At 39.5% G+C, this 18,841-nt stretch overlaps 1 protein-coding gene across 1 annotated transcript in view; it reads right to left on the reverse strand.

Moving 5' to 3' along the window:
- TG (thyroglobulin) overlaps positions 1-18,841 on the reverse strand; it is a 148,299-nt gene that overhangs the window by 107,709 nt on the left and 21,749 nt on the right. The window contains 7 exon segments of the mRNA XM_032707121.1: positions 1,120-1,290; positions 2,836-2,985; positions 7,936-8,160; positions 9,365-9,521; positions 10,029-10,183; positions 12,430-12,639; positions 16,384-16,584. Coding sequence (XP_032563012.1) covers positions 1,120-1,290; positions 2,836-2,985; positions 7,936-8,160; positions 9,365-9,521; positions 10,029-10,183; positions 12,430-12,639; positions 16,384-16,584 — 1,269 coding nt within the window.

The raw sequence follows: 18,841 nt of genomic DNA on the forward strand, positions 1-18,841 counted from the left end.
TAAGGTCCTTGCCAATCCAAACTCTTTTATGATACGTTGCTGCTGGTTTTTTAAACCCCAAATTTTTAACAGTCATAAATACTTGTAGTGACATTTTGTAGCATGATCCACTAAAACAAGCACAGGTATCTAGAACTGCTCCATCATGGACAGAATCAGAAATGCTCACACAGGAAGGCTCAAGGTGAGTAACAGGAGAATTGAACTCCTGAATCCTTTGCCCAGAGAACCATCCCAAACTGGCCCATGATCAAGAGCAACAGAGGCTCATACCTCGTGTTTATAACTGTAATCAGTTTCTCAGTATGTTCAGAGGAAAAAAAAGCTATTTTAACTGAAGATAGTTTTGCAACCTCTTCACAACTGAGGACTTTCATTTCACACTCTTTCCACTGATCAGACTTGTCATAAGACATTGTCTAATTCAAAGCACACCATGACATCAGTTTCTAAACAGAATATCCCATTAATTTCAATACCAATCATATGATGGGTATATAAAAACTTCTGGGAAAAAGCAAAAGCTTTGAGGCTGAGAGGTGTAATCAGACCTTACTGTGGGCAGTCTGGGGACTGTTTGATGGATGACTTTGTTTTTCAAACTTTTCATCCTTGAGAACCAGCATTTCACAGCTGTATTCAAGCAGAAGTAACCTTGCCCAGCTTGCAAGAATATGTTCACCAAGGCAGATATTTTACAGCAGGAGCTGAGAGAGCGATGCTACGTTGTGGCTGTGAGATCATTGCTGAAAATAGTCTATTTCCCAGGAATACACCGATGAGGGATAATTTTACAAGGAAATTAATAATTCTGCTTTTTTCCCATTAGCGCTCTCATTATTCTTTTGGGTTTCCAAGCAGAGAGCAGGAGGTCAGGACACATCAAAAGCTGTCAGACATCTGAGAGTGCAGGAAACCTGCTTCTCTCTCTTCTCTTACCAGAAATAACTTCCCAAATGCAGTCAAGAAATGAAAAACTAAGGAGGAATGTGGCTTCAGGCAGAGGCCACAACTATGGGAAAGTGAATCCCCAGAAACTGTGGAGTGATTAGTCTCTTCAAAAGGAGGTTTTACTTATGTAGGGTCAAAACAAATCCAAAACATTCTTCTGGCACTTACCCATGCACTGGTCGTCTGTAAGGAGATCTTCTGTTCCAGGCCAGTCCAGTGCTGCTCCAAAGTTATTGACACAGAAGTATTTCTTAGTGTCAGGGTCTTTCTGGGAAGGTCTATACTGGCCATCTTCATCACATTGCAGACCCTGCTCATTGCTCTGACAGTATGTGATGCCTGTTACAAGTAAACAAGAAAAAAGGTACTTTGATAATGCTGTCACTGGGTTTCACAGGATGGTAGAGGTTGGACAGGACCTCTGAAGGTTGCACAGTCCAACTGCCCTGCTCAGGCAGAGCCACCAAGAGCTGGTTGCCAAGGACCATGTCCAGATGGCTTTTACCCATCTCCAAGGTTAGAGACTCCACAACCTCCCTGGGCAACCTGAGCCAGTGCTCAGTCATCCTCACAGTAAAAACATGGTTTCTGATGTTCAGAGGGAACCTCCTGTGCCTCAGCTGTGCCCATTTACTTTGGTCCTGTCAATGCAATAGGACAATGTTTCATTGCTGTAGGACAAAAGTCCCCTGACTACAGCAGAGACTTCACTGAAAATTAAGCTAGGATTTGCATGGTGTTTTATGCTCTAAAACATGGTAGTCTCATTGCTTTTTTGTTACTTCAATTCATGTTTCAAACAGTTTTTGGATTCTCTGCCATGGATCAAATCTCTGTTGATGTATCTCCAGTACTGTAAAGCAAAGGGGTACAGAGAAGGAATTGTATTTTCATACAGGTTTGTTCAGTGCCTGCTACAGTGGGTCTGCAGAACACTCTGAACAACAGCACAAGAGCCATCATAACAATTAATTCAGAAAAACTTTTCAGACTTTGTAAGGAGACAGCAGGGAAAGAAAGAAAGCGGGAAGCTAATCTGTACAACCTGGGCTTTTGGAGAGGGCTGGCACTGAGACACAGCACACAGGTAAGGTGGAAACTAGGAGGGGACCAGATTTAGTAAAGAAAACTCCAAATGCAGTAAAAAAAATCCTAAAAAGTAAACTTCTAAAGACAAAAGCCCGACAAATACACAGGGAATACACATGGAAATGAAGAAGGACAACTTTAGGCAAAAAGTAATTCATGTTAGGATGCATTAAAATAAAACTGGATTTTTTTATCCCACCTAAGAGAACAAATAGGTTGAAAGAGAACAAAGTAGACAATGACAGACCCAAGAAATCCATTCCTGCTACTTTTATTTTTATCCATAAGCTAATTCTGCAGACAAAACTGAATTCGGACTTAATAACTGATTTTCTGTATGGATCTGCATAAAAAAATAAGTAATTTAGCTGAAATCACCAACTTTTGTGAACATTTGAATAGTTGCTTTGTGAGAAGTGTTCGTATTTACAGGGGAAAGAGCTGTACAAAATAAGAATACTTTAGTGTTCATGAAAGTGGCAATAAATCAACCGCATGAGACATTTCTCACTGATACCCAGATATCATTCCTGAGGACAATGAACATGTCTAAAGGAACCACAACATCCTGGATGAGACTGACCACTTGTTTCTCATGCATTTTTGGTTAAAACACCAGACAGTTTGTACTGCCTGTTCAAATGCCTTTGAATGTATGCAGAAGGGATCACATCCATCCAAAAAGCCCCAGAGGGAGGATTTTATTTTTTTTTAATTTACAGATGAATAAAAAAACATTATTAGTTATTGGAGGCCAGACTATAAAGGATATGGGAAAAAACGAGTTCAACTTACAGTGATCAGTACTGATTGCCCCATAGGAGTTGGTAGTTTTGCCCACAGGACACTTGATACAGGAGGAACGTCCTGTCTGATCCTGATAGTAGCCAAGAGGGCAGGGAATGCATTCATTGCCCTGGAAATGACTGCCTGGAGGGCAAACAACTGCAAAGAGAACAATCACCTTATTACTCCTTTGGAATTCAACCAGTTTGGGCATTTGTACACATATGTGTGGGTGTGTATATGTATATATGAATATATCTTATCTTAGACTTGTCATAGGCTTCAAGTTCTTAATATATGTATTTCTAAGTGGTATAACAAGGGTAAACACTCCTTAAATGATCACTAAATTCATCAATGACAGGATTACAGGCTGTGGTCTGTTGTCTCAGATCACCCTAAACTTGTTCTTGAATTAGAGCACATGAAGCTGTTCAGAAATGCCAAATCCAAGCCTGATTTCTGTTTGTCAAATCCATTTGTAATAAGATAATGTACTTTGTGGATAAGTTATGAAGGAAAACAAATGAAGACAAGCTACAGCACAACTTCTAACACTACAGACAGAAACAGGAAGGTTCCTTGGAGTAGAAATTCCAAAACCATCATACAGAAACCCACCATATGGTAACACTTTCATTCAGAATTCCTGGTAATGAAATTTTTGTTAAGTACTTCCAAACTAAACAGTAATGGCTGGATTAAGAGTCACTAGTTGTGCACATGACAACCCAAACACAAAACAAAAAGATGTTCTTAGTCCATATAGATACGATTTTCAAAACAATCAGGAGCAATATTTCCAGCTGACCTGTTGCCTATTATGAAGAAAACTTTCTTCTGGGATGTCATGGAATACTGTCTTTCCCTCCAGAGCACTCAAATGAACATTAAAGCAGAAGAGCCACGGACACATTTACAGGACAATACCTCTACTTGTTATTTCACAGCTGCTTTCCAGATGTAGATTTCCTTCAAAACACTATCAAATGTATATTTGGGGACTTGGACAAGGTGCAAAACTTCATTTCTTTTTTTGCCCTGCATCTTGGCAGCAGTTTAGCTTGCATGAGTGAGAAACAGTAATGGAAAATTGGCCATCCTCACTACAACCCATATGATGAATTGCTGTTCTGGCCAACACACCAGAATGTAAATTAATTTAACTTATAGGAGTACCTAAATTATAATAGACTAAAAAGACAGCTAGTAGAAAAATTATCGTATCTTCCTTCATCTGCTGTAAATGGTCCAATGGGAAGGTCTAGGATGATACAACTGTGAGACTGAAATTTTCCTTCCAAGTACATATCAAGGGAATTACTCTAGGTAAAACACATATCTAAAATCAATTACACAACGTAAAAAAATCCTGGATTATACATAATTCTCCTTTCACAAGCACATTATTTAATACACAAGAATGTCTGATACATTTTAAATAGTTTCCAACACATGAAAAAAGGATCATACTCATTGCAAATGAACAACAGTGGAAATTAAAATGAAATGAGCAATCCATGCCTAAATTGAAGACAAAAGCAAAGAATGAGGGAGACTCATTAGGCAACTACAGTTTAAAAAGGAACAAATTAAGCTTTTCAAACCTGTTTTCATAGTTTTAATCACAATGTGAAAGAACCATCTGTGTCTCTCTATATTTAAGCAAGTAAAATTCCCTTTCATCTCACACATTATATTGGCAAAAGGACACAAAGAGCAGTAAAAATCTTGGTGCAGAGACACATTTTTTAGACTCTGTAACTCTTGGAGGCAGCTGTACTTTCAGTCCCAGGTCACATTCGACACAATCCCATAGAAGTTCAGTTCGATCCTAGTAGTCAGACAAATCACCACATTGTACTTCTTTCAAGCTTTAACATGCATACATTTTGACAGTATAAGAAACTAGAGAACAGCTTTGAGCCAAAATCTCAGAGCTGGTTGTTAGCACTGGGCCCAAGCTTTGTATCCCTAAAATAGGAAAAAAGAAAATCAAATATAGAAATAAAAATATACTCCAAATTTAATCCCTTGCTCCTGCACAGGAAATTTGGAACCTGGTCTCACTTCTAATTAGATTTGAGCTTCTGTGTACCAGGGGAACAACTGGCTCAGTAGCAAAATCCAGGCTACAGAGCAACTCACTGGAGTGACTGCACAGGGACACCTCAGTTCACAAGAGCCTCCTTTTACTTAAGATCAGCTCTCATTACACTAAGCAAGATCAAAACCTGTCACAACTGATCACTGTCCAATGCTCTTTCCTCCCTCCAGAGATACTGGAAAACTTTGGGATACCAGATTCTTGATCTAGACTATTAGAAATGAAGTCTTGAGCTGCTGGCTCAGCTATAAATCTAGTATGTTCTTTGATTTGGGTTATGGTCTGCTCAAAGCAACTCTGATAGAATTGCCAAGCATTTTAAATAATAAAAGGAACCAGCATAAGAATGTATAATAAAACAAAGCTAAGCTACAAACGGTCTTCAGGCTTTCTCCTGAAATAAATAGGGGGAGAAGAGTTATGTTTCTAAAGTTCTCCTAGACAGTTTCCAGCTCTCTTCTTTTTGACTCATACCTTAGCAAAGAAAGTGTCTTTTGTCTCATTAAAATTTAGCTAAAATAAAACTTTTACCTCCAACTCTTAAGGAGTTATATTCATAAATACCTGTGGCATAATGTAGCTCACTGTAAGACTGACACTAAGAAAAAAAGTCACGCAAGAAAAACTAACATGATAAATGTGTTAGTTGCAGATAGGAAAACATGAAACAAAGCTACAATAAATGCAAATCTAAATAAAGAGATGACTTTAGAGGAAACACATGAGATGAAGAAGCAGATTCATGTAAGCTGTATGTTCCTAAATGAAAATATTAAACTTATTGAGACCACCAGAAACTTGTTGCTACTAAGAGCTGACCACGTCTCCTGAATGAAAGGCAAATTACATTGATCGTGAAATAAAACCAAACAAATAAAAAAGATCAGGATCTGGAAACCCAATTTGTATTTCAGCAACAAGTTGGAACAGGAAAGGGAAGAGAATAAAGAATCTCTGTCGCCCTCACACAACTTTGGTTTCTGTAGTCACAGGTGATACTTCCTACTGATATAGTCTCCAGTAGAGATACAGATCCAGACAGGATGAATGATCAGGATATATCCAGATAGACAGATAGATAGCTGGTGTGGAGGATCGTGGACCAGAGCAGAACTTAAAGGGTTCCCGAAGCAGAGGACATTGCCAGAACGGAAGAGAATGTGGCAGAAGGTGGGAAGTATCTACAAGGTGTGTGGAGCGAAAGGTCTTGTGACCCAGAACAAGATGATTAAAGAAAAGAAGAAAGTGTGTTGAAAGCTGATAGGTGTAAAGATGGACATTAGTTGTTGATGGGTAGAAACATGTATATTGTAATTTTATAGGGCCAAGTATTGCTTGTTGATAGGTTAAAGATGAAACTCATTCTTCTATAAATAGAGGCCTGAAATAAATGATAGATGATACTCTTGCATCACACCAAGGGAGTCCGTGCCTTCAGTCACTACAAGATAGATAGATCTTAGAGGAAGCAGAACCTGAATTCCTAAATTCCCTGTTCAGAATAAAATATGCAGTCCTACTACACAAACCACTGTCCAACAGCAGGTACACCATGACAGGTTAGAGTACGAAAGCTCTGCCTAAAGCTCTGCCAAAAGCTGGACCAGAAACTGTCTCCTTTCCGCATCTCTATAATGTCTGTTTTCTGACTTTTTCCACAGCCAGCTCATTCAAATACATATGAATTAACTCACAAGGTGACTAAATTCACTGCTTCCCAGAGGCCTTTATGCTTGGCAGGAAATATTTGGCAGAAAGATCCAATTCTTTGTAAGTTCTGCTCTAAGTGATGGATTCTACTCAAAATATAACGATACCTCCAATCTGTACAACACTACATCTTGTTAAGTAGCTGCAAGTTGTTACAAACTGTGGATTCTCAGTAGGAATTAATATTTTTTTCTGCATGAATCTGCAGTCAATTTACCCTTAAAGGTCCAAGCTGGAACCTGCAGCAGTTCAGAACTGATTCATCACTTGATTACCTTGCCTCGGCATCAGGAAATTCCCTGAACTTAAAGAGAAACATCACACCAATCAGGGAGCTAAGTTGTACTCTGGTTTACTCTTAGGGTCTCCAAGTTAAGCTGCATAGTGTTGAAGTTCTCCCACCTGAAAATATTCCCCACATTGGAAGAACTATCCAATACTTGCCATTGTTATCTTACACATACACGTGGTACAGCTCTCCTCTGTTCTCCCCCTCCGAAAAAAAAAAGGTAGATGTAGTGAATATACCCCAAACTGGCATAAGTAAGACACAGACTCATGGAGGACAACTGGGCCAACAAGACCAATCAGGGTTGCACTGTAAGAGAGTTGGCGTTGATAGAAACGAGTAGAGCTTTTAAGTCAAAGGTAGTTTGTCAGCATGACCTGGTACCCAGGACAGCCAGGCAAAGCCAAGGGGAACCATGGAAAAGGTTGGTTTGGCAGCCCTAAGCAGGATTTTGACAGAAAGGCAGTCTGTTCCAGGGAAGCAGACTAAACAGAAGGAAAGGAGAAGAAGAAAAGAGGGAAGAAGTGTAGTCAGGTCTGGGTGTTGGCCAACACTGAGAAAGCTTCCATCTGAGCCGACTGGACTTGGCCCAGGAACTCATAATCTCAGGACTTTTGCCATTTCAGCATCTAGGTTTCTATTCTGGGTAAGATACCATCATCTGAAGCACTCGCTACATTATCTTTGTGAAATCCTCTTATTAAGGATCACGAACACTACAGAATTACTATTATGAGACAGATCTAAAATAATCCCCAAAAATTTTTGCAAAACCTTCTGTACAGTGTCAGTGCCACAATGCCTGTTTCCAAACCATTGGCGCGACACAAGGACTGAACAGTAAGCAAAGCACTAATTCTCATCTCTCCCCAAATTTATCATTCAAGTTGGTGCCTCACACCTTTCACATATGAACCATAAACAAAAGTGCAACGATTTTCTAACTTCAGCTTACACTGATTCCTGACAACATCCAAGAATGGAAAGCTTAAGTGAGACATACCACATCCTTGCAAGTTTGGGACTGCTTTCCCAGGAGATGAAATTCTTCGAAACCCACTTCTACATCCTAGCTGCACACGTGGAGACAGATCAAACGCTTCATCCCAGGGAAAATCAATTACAGAATCTGCTAGGAACTGCTTGGAGTCCAAATGCAGCAGAAAATCACCATCCTTTATCTCTTTTATAAATGCTCCAATGAGATTTTCCCCAACAATTGCATTTTCTAAAGCAGGGAAAAACACAACAAAATAGCATGAAAGACATTTCCAATATGGGAATAGACAACCACACAGAAAATGATGAACATGAAGTTAAAAACATAGGCAAGTGCAGAAATACAGGCATTTTAACAAACAGCAGACCAAAATGAATCTGTACAGTGTCTATCAAATTAAAGCCTTAATTTGCTTACTCTTCTTGAATACACCAGAAAATGCCTTAAACAGAAAAACTCAAAGATGCCTTAGAGGATAATGGAAGTTGGAACATAAAGGAAATTGATGGTGCCGTGACTAGAGCTTTGTCTCTTCCAAAACCATACAGTCATTCCCTGAAAAACCAATTTTAGTAATACAGGGACTTTATAGTCTGGAAAGGGTCAAAAAGGTAATGCCCTCAAAGAGGGACACTTTCAAAAAAAAAATTTAATATAAAATTTAATATAAAACCAAAACTGAACACAGGATTTGAAGTGTTGTCTCACCAGTGCTGAGTACAGGAGGACAATCACTGCCCTGACCCTGCTGGCCACACTATTCTTGATACAGGCTACTATTCTTGATATGCCCACAGAGGGTATTTGAACCTGGGATATGTTTTTAGTATCTTTTATTTTAAGGAAAAACAGTGATTGCTTTGAAAGAATTTCCTTATACCATCCCTAACTTGCATGGAAACCACAGCCAAGATTTGTCAGTTGATGCACAGTTGCTCTAGGATGTCCAAGGTAAGGGTCATTCTTTAGTGTCAAAGGCAATGCAATCAACAGAAAAAGGGGAAAAAGGAAAAACAAAGAAAAAAAAAAACAACTTGGAAGAAATTATTTAAATTTTTGGCAACATGTGAACTGTGTTTCTCTGAGTACAATGAATAAGAAACACAATCTTTTCCATCACTGAGGACGTGACCGATGGAAATGAACATCTGGGACAGCTCAGCTCATGCCCAATAAAGTAATTTTCAGTCCCTGTTAAGGCAGCTGGGAGAGGTACTGCTATCTGAAAAAAAACATTCAATTATGACTCCTTTCCACTGTGTGGTCACAGCCTGAAAGGAGAAATACATCAACACCAAAATCTTAAAAACACAACACCAGTGTTATAAAGGCAGTGAGCATTTATAATTCCTAAGAGCAGACACAGGGAAACAAAACAACTAAAAGCAAATCAGGTTTAATCAGAGGAAATATCAGAGGAAGAAAAACTCACCAATATCATGTAAGTCAGGGAGAGAAGCTGTCAGGATGTTTTCCAGCTGAGTCCTCCACGTGACATTCACTCCCAGGCGGTCTGTGCTCAGGCATTCGACATAGACAGTGGCATCATCACATACAGAAACTGAGCCAGTATTCCCAAATGCATTTACCTCAAATTCAGAATCAAATGAAACCACAGTTAGTCAACCTGAGAACTTTCTGGTTCTGGCCTTGCCCTATTCATTTGCAGTATACTATGCTCAAAAGTAACATTTACAAAAGGGACTGTAAAAACATAAGCAAGAAAATATACTTTTAGCAAGTCATTTACTTACTGTTAGAATAGTCAAAATGCTCTCTTCCATTGAAACAAATTTTTCATAAATACTGGATTGATGTGATATGACTTCTATGGCTAGAACTGAGTTGATCTGCTGATGTGGTGTCAGTGAGACTAAAACTCCTATTTTCCCACTCATCTATATGAGAATGCTGCCAATCCTAATTTCATGGCATGTTCTGTTCTTCCACCTCTCTCAGGCAGGCAAAGGTCTATGTTGTGGTTTTGTTGTGGGTTTTTTTTTTTAGTATTAAAAAACCCAACCAAAGAAAACAAAAATAAACAAACAACAACAACAAAACTCTAACACCAACAGAGAATAAGGAATTTAAATTACCTGGAGGTGACATAAACCACGAGCCTTCAACTCATCTAAAATAAATATCTGGAATGCCTGGAGTAATCCAGAGTAGTCAGAACTACATGTCTTCTCAGGAGGCAGGAGTAGCTGAAAGTGTGTTTGAGCTTGGACTGTTTGAAATAATTGGAGCTCTAAAAATAAAGTAGAAAGGGCATTTAGTAACCTCACTAATGAAGAACCTGACTTTCAGCATTACTTTGAGAAAAGACAACATTGATTTGACATTCTCATGTTGTATCAATAGCATCTTCCCATTTTTAGGTGAAAGCAGTACAGTTGTCAGTAGTAAATAATAAGCAGCAAGAGACAAGTTTGATAAATATATATGTTGTGCATTAGGGAAAAAGCCAGGTTATACAGCTATATAATAATAAAGAGATGTTTTACACTGGAGTTCTAACTCACAGAAGGGTAAGGAACAATTTGGATCATTAATGATGATTTTTCACAAGCTTTAGCAGATAGGAATTTCCAGAGGACTACATGAAAGCCGACATTATGCCAATACTTAGAAAAGAAAGAGGAAGACAAGAATTATTGGCCTGTCAACTTTCACTTCTCTTACACACAATCACGAAAACACTCATATTAAAAAAGTAATTATATGGTGAAAGAAAATATAACTAATTCTGATGGGGTTTTGCTTGTCAAACTAACTGTGAATAAGTTTTAGGAGAGAATTGATTTGATTGCATAATAATGGCATTGACATGGATGTCTAAGAAGAGCCTTCTGAATTTTTGATAGCAAATCAAAATGTTGCAAATCACACAAATCGATGAGGAATCTGTGAGCTCATCAGTCACAAAATGAAAATCTATTTAGTCAGTTTTTAGCAAGAGAAAAAAGACGCAAATTTCTTGTCTTCCCCAGAGTAACACTGATCCCAGGCTTCATGGAGGGTTTGTTATCTCAGATTCAGCACAACTGTCCTGCTGTCATTGCACCTCCAAAGGGAGCTGGCTCTTATCCCACCAGCCTGGACAAGCAGCAGAGCTCTCCCTCATTCACCTCCTCTACAGACTCTCACTGCATCACATACAAGTGGCATTGCTGGAGCACAATTCCCAATCTCTCACCCCAAAAATGAGCGTGGGAAAGCCTGGAGACCTTCCAAGGAGAATGATGGGAGGGACCAGAGGACAGAAAAACCTGCTTCTTCCTGCAAGGCACGAAGCCCTCTCTCTGCTTTAGTGTATCGGAGAGTATTTAAGAGCTGATTTAACCACAATCTCTACATGTATACATAAAGAACAGGCAATAAGATTTTTAAAATTGTGGACAATTATCCATTGGAACAAATTACTAAGTGTTTTGGTGAATTCTCCATTATTGTGAAGTTAATTCAATCACCTTCTGATGTGTTGGTAATTTTTTCTCTCTCCTTAAAACCAAATTATTGGGGGATGTCCTTGGCTTACATTAAACTTTATAGCAGATTGCCACATACTCCCCTCTGTCCTCACAAAGTTATTCAACTGCCATCAGCAAACATGGAAGTTATTTCATAGCATGCTAAAAAATCTAACAAACAGTCACAGACAGACAAAAGTTTCAGTCTGAAATTTTAAAGTTTAAAAACATTTGCGTTTGGAATAGAAGACCTGAGTACAATTGGAAATGTGATAATAAGAGTCCTAGAATGAGTTTAATCCATTCTGGAGATTGATTAATGGATTTAACCTATTTTGAAAATGAAAAGTAGCTGCAAACTAGACAGCAAAACCTGCATTTCTCAAAGTCCAGCACTGCTATAAATTGCCATTTTTGATCAGAAAATGTCTCTATTTGAAATAATTGAAAAGGTCAACATTAGTACCCAAGTACATGAGTTCTGAATACACAACCAAATCTTCCAAGAATTAAAGTGACATTTTTTTCTTGAAAGCAAGATGGTTTGAAAAACACCAAAAGCCAGTGAACAAAGACAACAATAATCCTAAAGAACAGGCTGCTGCTGCGAAAAAGATGCAAATGTAACAGTGACTTGATTATGCAAATAAACAGTCGAGTTCTCCCAAATTCAAACATCTGGCGCTCATCTGTTCTTCCAGGACTAAGTAGTTCCATCAGAATTACTTATGGTGCCAGTACCTTTTAACTAACAAAGAAAAATCTGCAAATAGATTGAATAGCTATTTATAGCTATATTATTACAGGCAAGCAGGGTTGTTTCTGGCACAGGGGCCAGCCAAGAGCCAGAGGTGAGGATGGCAGAAGACAGGACTAAACAACTTCACCTCAATTTAGCAACCCCCTTATAACTGTTATGCCCTATTATTGTCATTCACACAGCAGCTTTCTGATGAAAGCTGATTTTTGTGCATCTGTTTACTCTGCTCTGAGCCCTTCCCAACCCCCAGCAGCTCTGACATACTCTGGCAGGCCTGGAGGAGTGGGGCAGCCTGGACCCACTGCCGCTGCTGCACATCACACTGGAAGGAGGTGCTGGAAGAGGCACTGTGGAAGCCCTGACGACACATTAGCTGGCACTGCTGGACACCTGGAGCTTGTCCAGAAATGTTTTCACAAAGTACAGCTCCGTTGGGAACTGACGAGGCACCGAAGGGCAGAGCACACTGTGGACCTTCACGTGAGAAAGGAGATATGTATTAGTGGCATAATATTATGACTTCTAGTAAAAAGTCCACAAAACCTTCATATCAGCAGGGAAAACCTAGACAGCACTCTTTGCATTTCCCACTCAACAGCTTGGATCCGGTTTGATGTCAGTATGGTTCAGTTTACTGAAGCTGAGGAAAAGGCACATTATTGGCTTTGATGGGTAATGCATTGGGTCCAGAAAGGTATGTGTATGGTTTCTAAGAACAGATACATTTTAAACAGCCATGAATAAATTTAAGCAGGAAATGAGAAGGAGATTTCTAACCAGCAGCAGAACAAACCTTTACAAAAGATATCTAGTGGAGACAGGCAGGGCCAAAAAAACCTTATATCAATTCCCTTCAGACTAAAGTCTGAAAACTTTAAGATCAAGAGCTCATGACTGTGGTGTCTTCAAGAACACCAGGATGTTTCTAGTGACCCAGCAGATCAGCATATACAGTTTAGATATATAGAAATAGTAATATACAATTTTGGAATTGGAGCACAGTTTTTCCTATCAACTCACTCTACATCAGTACAGTCATTCCAACGCTGCTACTTCACTGTAACAGACTATTTTAGCAGGTTAACTACAATGATAATTCATTTCTACTAATCAGAACAAACCAAATGCTTCACTCAGTACTAGCCAAATCCCAACCGAGATACTAAATATATCCGGTAATAATTAAACATTTATGAGTTCTAGAGCTACAAAACATAGGAATAATAAAGAACTTCCTTGCTTAGAAATAAATATAAAGAAAAAGATGTTATCACACAATTTATTTGCTTGATGTATACATAGATCATTTTCCAAACTGCAGTGCTCAGATCAGCCCCAAAATCCCTAGTCACTGGAGGGAGGCAAACATTGACGATAGTTCAGGTCTGAGTCTCCCTCTCCCCTTCCGATGGAGATACGAAGATTAATTCCATAACTTAGCAGCCACCTCGGTTAAAGCTTTAAACAATGCAGGATGAATCTGGGATCCAGTGTGTTCAGCATATCTTTGTTTTCAAACCCTGTGTATTTCAATGACAAAATAACAGGCTTTCATATCTTGCTGAATATCCAAATGCATATTTTTTTCTAAGTTTCCTTTATAGTATAATTTCTGCAAGAACTCTGTTAATATGGCCACTACATTCCTTCACTTCAGTCATTGACTCTGTAGCCAGACTCTTTTTCTCAGTAGAGGTGGAAACCTGGCATCCTGGCTTAACAAACTTTTAATAAATCTCCCAAGATTTTAGGACCAAAATGGTCAGGACTTATCCTGACCATTTAAACTACATCCACAGTCATGTGTTAATTACATTAATATCTCTTTAAACAAAGTACGTAAACACCACCTTGTGGTTTCTTAATTGCTCTAAAACGTTTTTATATCCAGCAAGTCACATCCAGTCTCAGCTGTATGCTGCCACAGTCTTTTACTGCCAGTTCCAATGAGATTTGTCTTACGAACCAGGGAAATAACTACCCCTCAAAACTCAAGAGATCAATGATTTCCCGGTGTGGTTCAGAGGTTTCAGTTCACCACCACTAATTTGCTCATTTATCCCTCTACAGATGTCACTTCATTTACTTCTGTTATCAAGCCTGCACCATTTTGTGATTCTTCTGTTTCTTGGTCCTGTAGAAGTGAATCATGATCCAGTTGAATATTGACACTTCTTTCACAAGTGATTCTAAAGATTTCCTCAAGGAAACCAACATCTCCAGGACCTTCTCTGGAAACCTTTCTCTCCTCTCTCTCTACTCAGAGTTGTGGGCAGTGGCATGAGGATGGGAGATGCCTGTGAGGACTGCAAGAATACTTGGCATCGTCCCTCCAGTGCATGTCAACTAGAAGAAGTTGGATTCTACCTCTGATGGAAATGATTAAACTAATGAAAAACTTGCATGCACTGGGCACTGTGGATTATTACTTTATGTTTACAGCTGTCTGTCCTGATGCTGAAGAAGAAGTTTATCATATATTCCCACCAAAACAATTTCTTTTCCTGATAGACAAGTAGTGAGACAGTATTCCTTTTTCCTGAATGATTATTAGTAGTTCTCGAGACTAGAGGTGTAAGGCTGGATAGACTGAGGAGAAAAGTAACTTTTTCTTCTTTATTTTACACAATTACTAAGTTGTTTATCATGAAAAGTTCCATTGTTATTTCAAAATCCAGAAAAATAATTAAAAATTATTTCAATCTCTATGCAGAAAGTAACAAATAGTTTTCAGTTAAGCCAGGTTTCCACTATATTTTCAAAGAAGTTCTCCCTCTCAGCTCAGTCTTTGAAAAAAGAAAGGTCATTAATCATTCAGTCAGTGTTTCCTCTAGGAAAAGTACAGCATTACAGGATCCCAAAAAACAACAGATATGCACCCAAAATGTAAAATCATCTTAAAGGCATATCTTGGGGTACACCTACATCCTCCTTAGAACATATTCCATAAATTCTGTTGGAATTCAGGGGGAAATCTAGAAAATGAGCTTTCATGGAGAGAAGGAGATATCAAGGACTTAACATTTACAACTAGTTTGAGTTTTGTCTGGAGCTCATCTCCTCAGGGCTCGGATGGGCAACACCACAAGCATGGGGCAGATACAACCATGAGGTCTCCTTCTGGCTTCTCATAAAATCTCATCCTCCTAACTCTCCTTGAACAAGAGGGTTCAAAGAAAATTATGTTGGTAGTGGTTTCCAAGTTGACTGAGCAACTGCCTAGTTGATTAAAACACCTTTCAGGCAGCTGGGTAGACAAAGGCATTTGTATCATGGAATTGTAGAATCATTAAGGTTGGAAAAGACCTGTTAAAATCAGAGTCCAACCATTAATCCAGCACTGCCAAGTCCACCACTGAACCATGACCCCATATCAGACTCACTACAGGAAACTGAAGTAATTTCTTATCATATGGTCTCCTTTCCCTACATTTTTGTCAAAAAAAGCCCGAACCAAACCGAACAAAATCAAACAAAAAGAAAGCCCACCAACAAAAGAACTACGGAAACAGCAGTGTCCTGAAGACACCAGTTGAAGGTTTTCTTTTTACATCTTTTTACATTAGTTTCCACTAATCATTACACTTTGGAGCACATCCTTGTAGAAAGTTTAATTAATTTTGCTACACTTCAGTGATGGGAAGATGTATAAAGAGCCACTGCAAATTAAATTTATTCAAATTCCTCCCATTTGGACATTTCACTGGAAACCCTGAGTGAATTCCAGTGTTTCACAGCTCTGGTCATGCAGGAAATACTCTGTGAATATGTAGCATTTTGGCACATCCTTTTCTCAGTTCTGATCACAAGCCAAGAGTTGGAATGGCAGAAGCATACATTTTTCAAATTTTATTTTAGTCAGCTGAATGGTTTTTAATCCCAGAGCCAGCTCAGACTGGAATGGGTTCAAGTTTGCACCAAGCTGTTCAGATTGACTTTATAGCTGGGTTTTATAGCTCAAGTGGTTTGATTCAAACAATTTTATGAATAAGGAAAAGTCAAAGATCCATTCCCTCCTCCTTTTTCTCTGACAAAGCACCTGAAGAAAACTGGACATCATGCCCAGGCAAGTCTGGGCAAAGATAAGCATGTTGCTTGAGCAAAAGTCTCTACAGGTCTGAAGAAGTAGGATTAAATACAACTAAGGAGTGGAAAAATTTAGGATATGGGTTAAGTTCCAGACCTGGATTTGCTCTCATGCCTCAAGCAGGAACTCACTTGCACATGCTGGTCTTCCTCCGCTCACTCGTGTCCCTGGCACCTCCTCTCCATTGTCAAAGACACACCAGCAGCTCTCCTGACCCTGGCTGCACTGCACAGGTGAGAAACTCCCGTCCTCCCCTTCACACTGTGGGATGTAGCCTTTGGCAGCATCTCGTGAAACAGCTTTAGACTTCAGCATATTACAGAAACTGGGACCTTTAAAGAGAGAAATTCATTGCAAGTTACAGAAGAGAAGACAATAAATTGTCCTAAAGGTTTTAACAGCAGTGTTGTCAGACTGTTTTGTTAGAAGGAAGAAAGATGAGTGATCATGAAACTATAAATAATTTTAATTATTACAGAAATGGGAAATTTTACTTCCACTAGAAAACAAATTTTTTTCTAAAGAATAAAGTGTAAGTTATATGCGTTTACATTAATAAAGTAATTGAAAAAATTCTGTTATTTTTTTCCATAAGTTTCATAGTGTATCATTTAGACACTGATATTTAAAAGGTTAAAAAAATCAAACTAATCTTTTTAGCAAAAATTTTTGATCAAGGTAATCTTAAATGTAACAATATGATCATTTACTTTTTAAAACAGTTAATATGTCCTAGTTTCATACCTATAAAACTGGGGGGAAAAACAGCCATGAAAAAGCAATATTTATGGTCTCCCACTGTCATGGTTTGAGACAGCTCCAAAATCTAATTCCCTAGTCTAAGCCCCCTCCCACATCTCAACCTAATGTGAGATGGGTTTTTCCAGACAAAACACAACCAGACTCAGAATGGGGGAAAGGGAATATATTACAATGACTGTACAAATAAATATTATAACACATTATACACACGATCACAACTATCTCTACCATGACATATAGTATTTACAATGGATCAGATCTCTTCTCCCCTCCAAATAAAAGTCCAGGAGGGAAAGAAGGACAGATCCCTTCTACATTTAGGGCAGCAGCTCCTCTTCTGTCTTCCATGCAGCAGTAACTGGATTGCTGTAGCTGGATCTCTTTTCAATACACACAAGGGGGTCTCCAAGCCCCTCGGCTCTCCTTCGGTCCAAGTGAAGGCCTCACCTGTGGACTGCCAGCAGGGACAAGACTCGCATCACCACAGGTATATCACGAAATGCAGGGGCATCTTCGTGAAAGTCCCTTCCTCAGGGGATTCAAATTCCCCTTTGCAGAGCTCCGTGCTCTGTCTCAAGGCAGTGGGGGGGGGCAAAGCCCTCCTCCACATTCCTCTCCATCCCGGTCCAGCTTCAGGATGCCTTGAGCTTCTCAGCTCCTCTCTGCAAGTGCTGTAGCACTCCAAGGCTCTTTCAAGTAAGAGTCCATCATCTTCCTCCTTCCAGGAGGTCTCAAAGGAGTTTTGGGGGGTCTGGTATCAGTTCTTACCCCAAACTCTGTCTGTAGAGCTAGTTCTGCTCTCATCTGCTGCTGTTGGTTCTCTCTCTTGGCTCTCTGTCTCCTTCCAGGAGTTCTCTCTGTGTGCTGCATGTCATTTGCTGTTTGGTTCAGTTCTTATCTGTCCTGGCTCTCTGTCACCTTTTCTCTGGTCAGTGCTGGTTGCTGCTCTGCGCCCATGGAGAAAACATCTCCCGGCATATTACAGACACTTAGTCCAGTCTAACATTGTTCCAAGTCTTTGCAGTCCCCCCCAGCCAGGGGCTGGGAGGCCCCAGAGGCCCTGAGGGGCTCAGAGCCCCTTCCTCGTGGCTCTACAACATGGCTACTTCTTCTAACAACCAAAAACTACAACTCGTCTCTTCCGGTGCTTGTGGGATGTTGACATTTTTGCAGGAGCGCCCATTGGGCAGAATTTCAAAACTTTCAGGGGTTTCCACCCCTTGGGGTTTACCACTTTTCTTAGCCTCTGGGGGAAAACAAAATCCAAACCACTACACCCACAAACACACAAAACAGGGATATGAGTTAGCAGAACCACCCCCCAACAAGAAGATCCAAAAAGTTCAATCTGAACTTGAGACAGTATTGTTCTTACTAATTTTGTTTGCAGAAAACCACTATCAACGAACTGCCGGACAAGCACAGCAGAACTGTGGGCTCTTGGGCTGCCTGTACTGTTCAGAAGAGCAGACCCAGGGCATGGGCTCCAATAGAGCATCCCAATTCATGCAAACGGCAATTCTTTAACTTCTTGAGTCGACCACCTCCTATGAGACTTCAACAATTCTGTCTTTATTTGAAGACAATAAAAAGGTACTAAAGGTCCAATTCCATTCCATAAAGTGTTTGAGGACCATGCCAAATGGACTCAGTGTCTGCATGTGGCCTAGTTCCCATAGCTCAGAATTCACTGCCTTAGAAAACCTAAGAATTTTCTGTGGTGGTAAGAAATGGAAGGTAAAAAAATGGATAGCAGCCTGTCCATCAGTTTGTCTAAACTAGTTTATTTCTGGTGTGACGAAAGTAAGGGGTAATTATTTTCAAATA

Source organism: Chiroxiphia lanceolata, chromosome 1 (genome assembly GCF_009829145.1).
Source record: "Chiroxiphia lanceolata isolate bChiLan1 chromosome 1, bChiLan1.pri, whole genome shotgun sequence".
Lineage (NCBI taxonomy): Eukaryota > Metazoa > Chordata > Aves > Passeriformes > Pipridae > Chiroxiphia > Chiroxiphia lanceolata.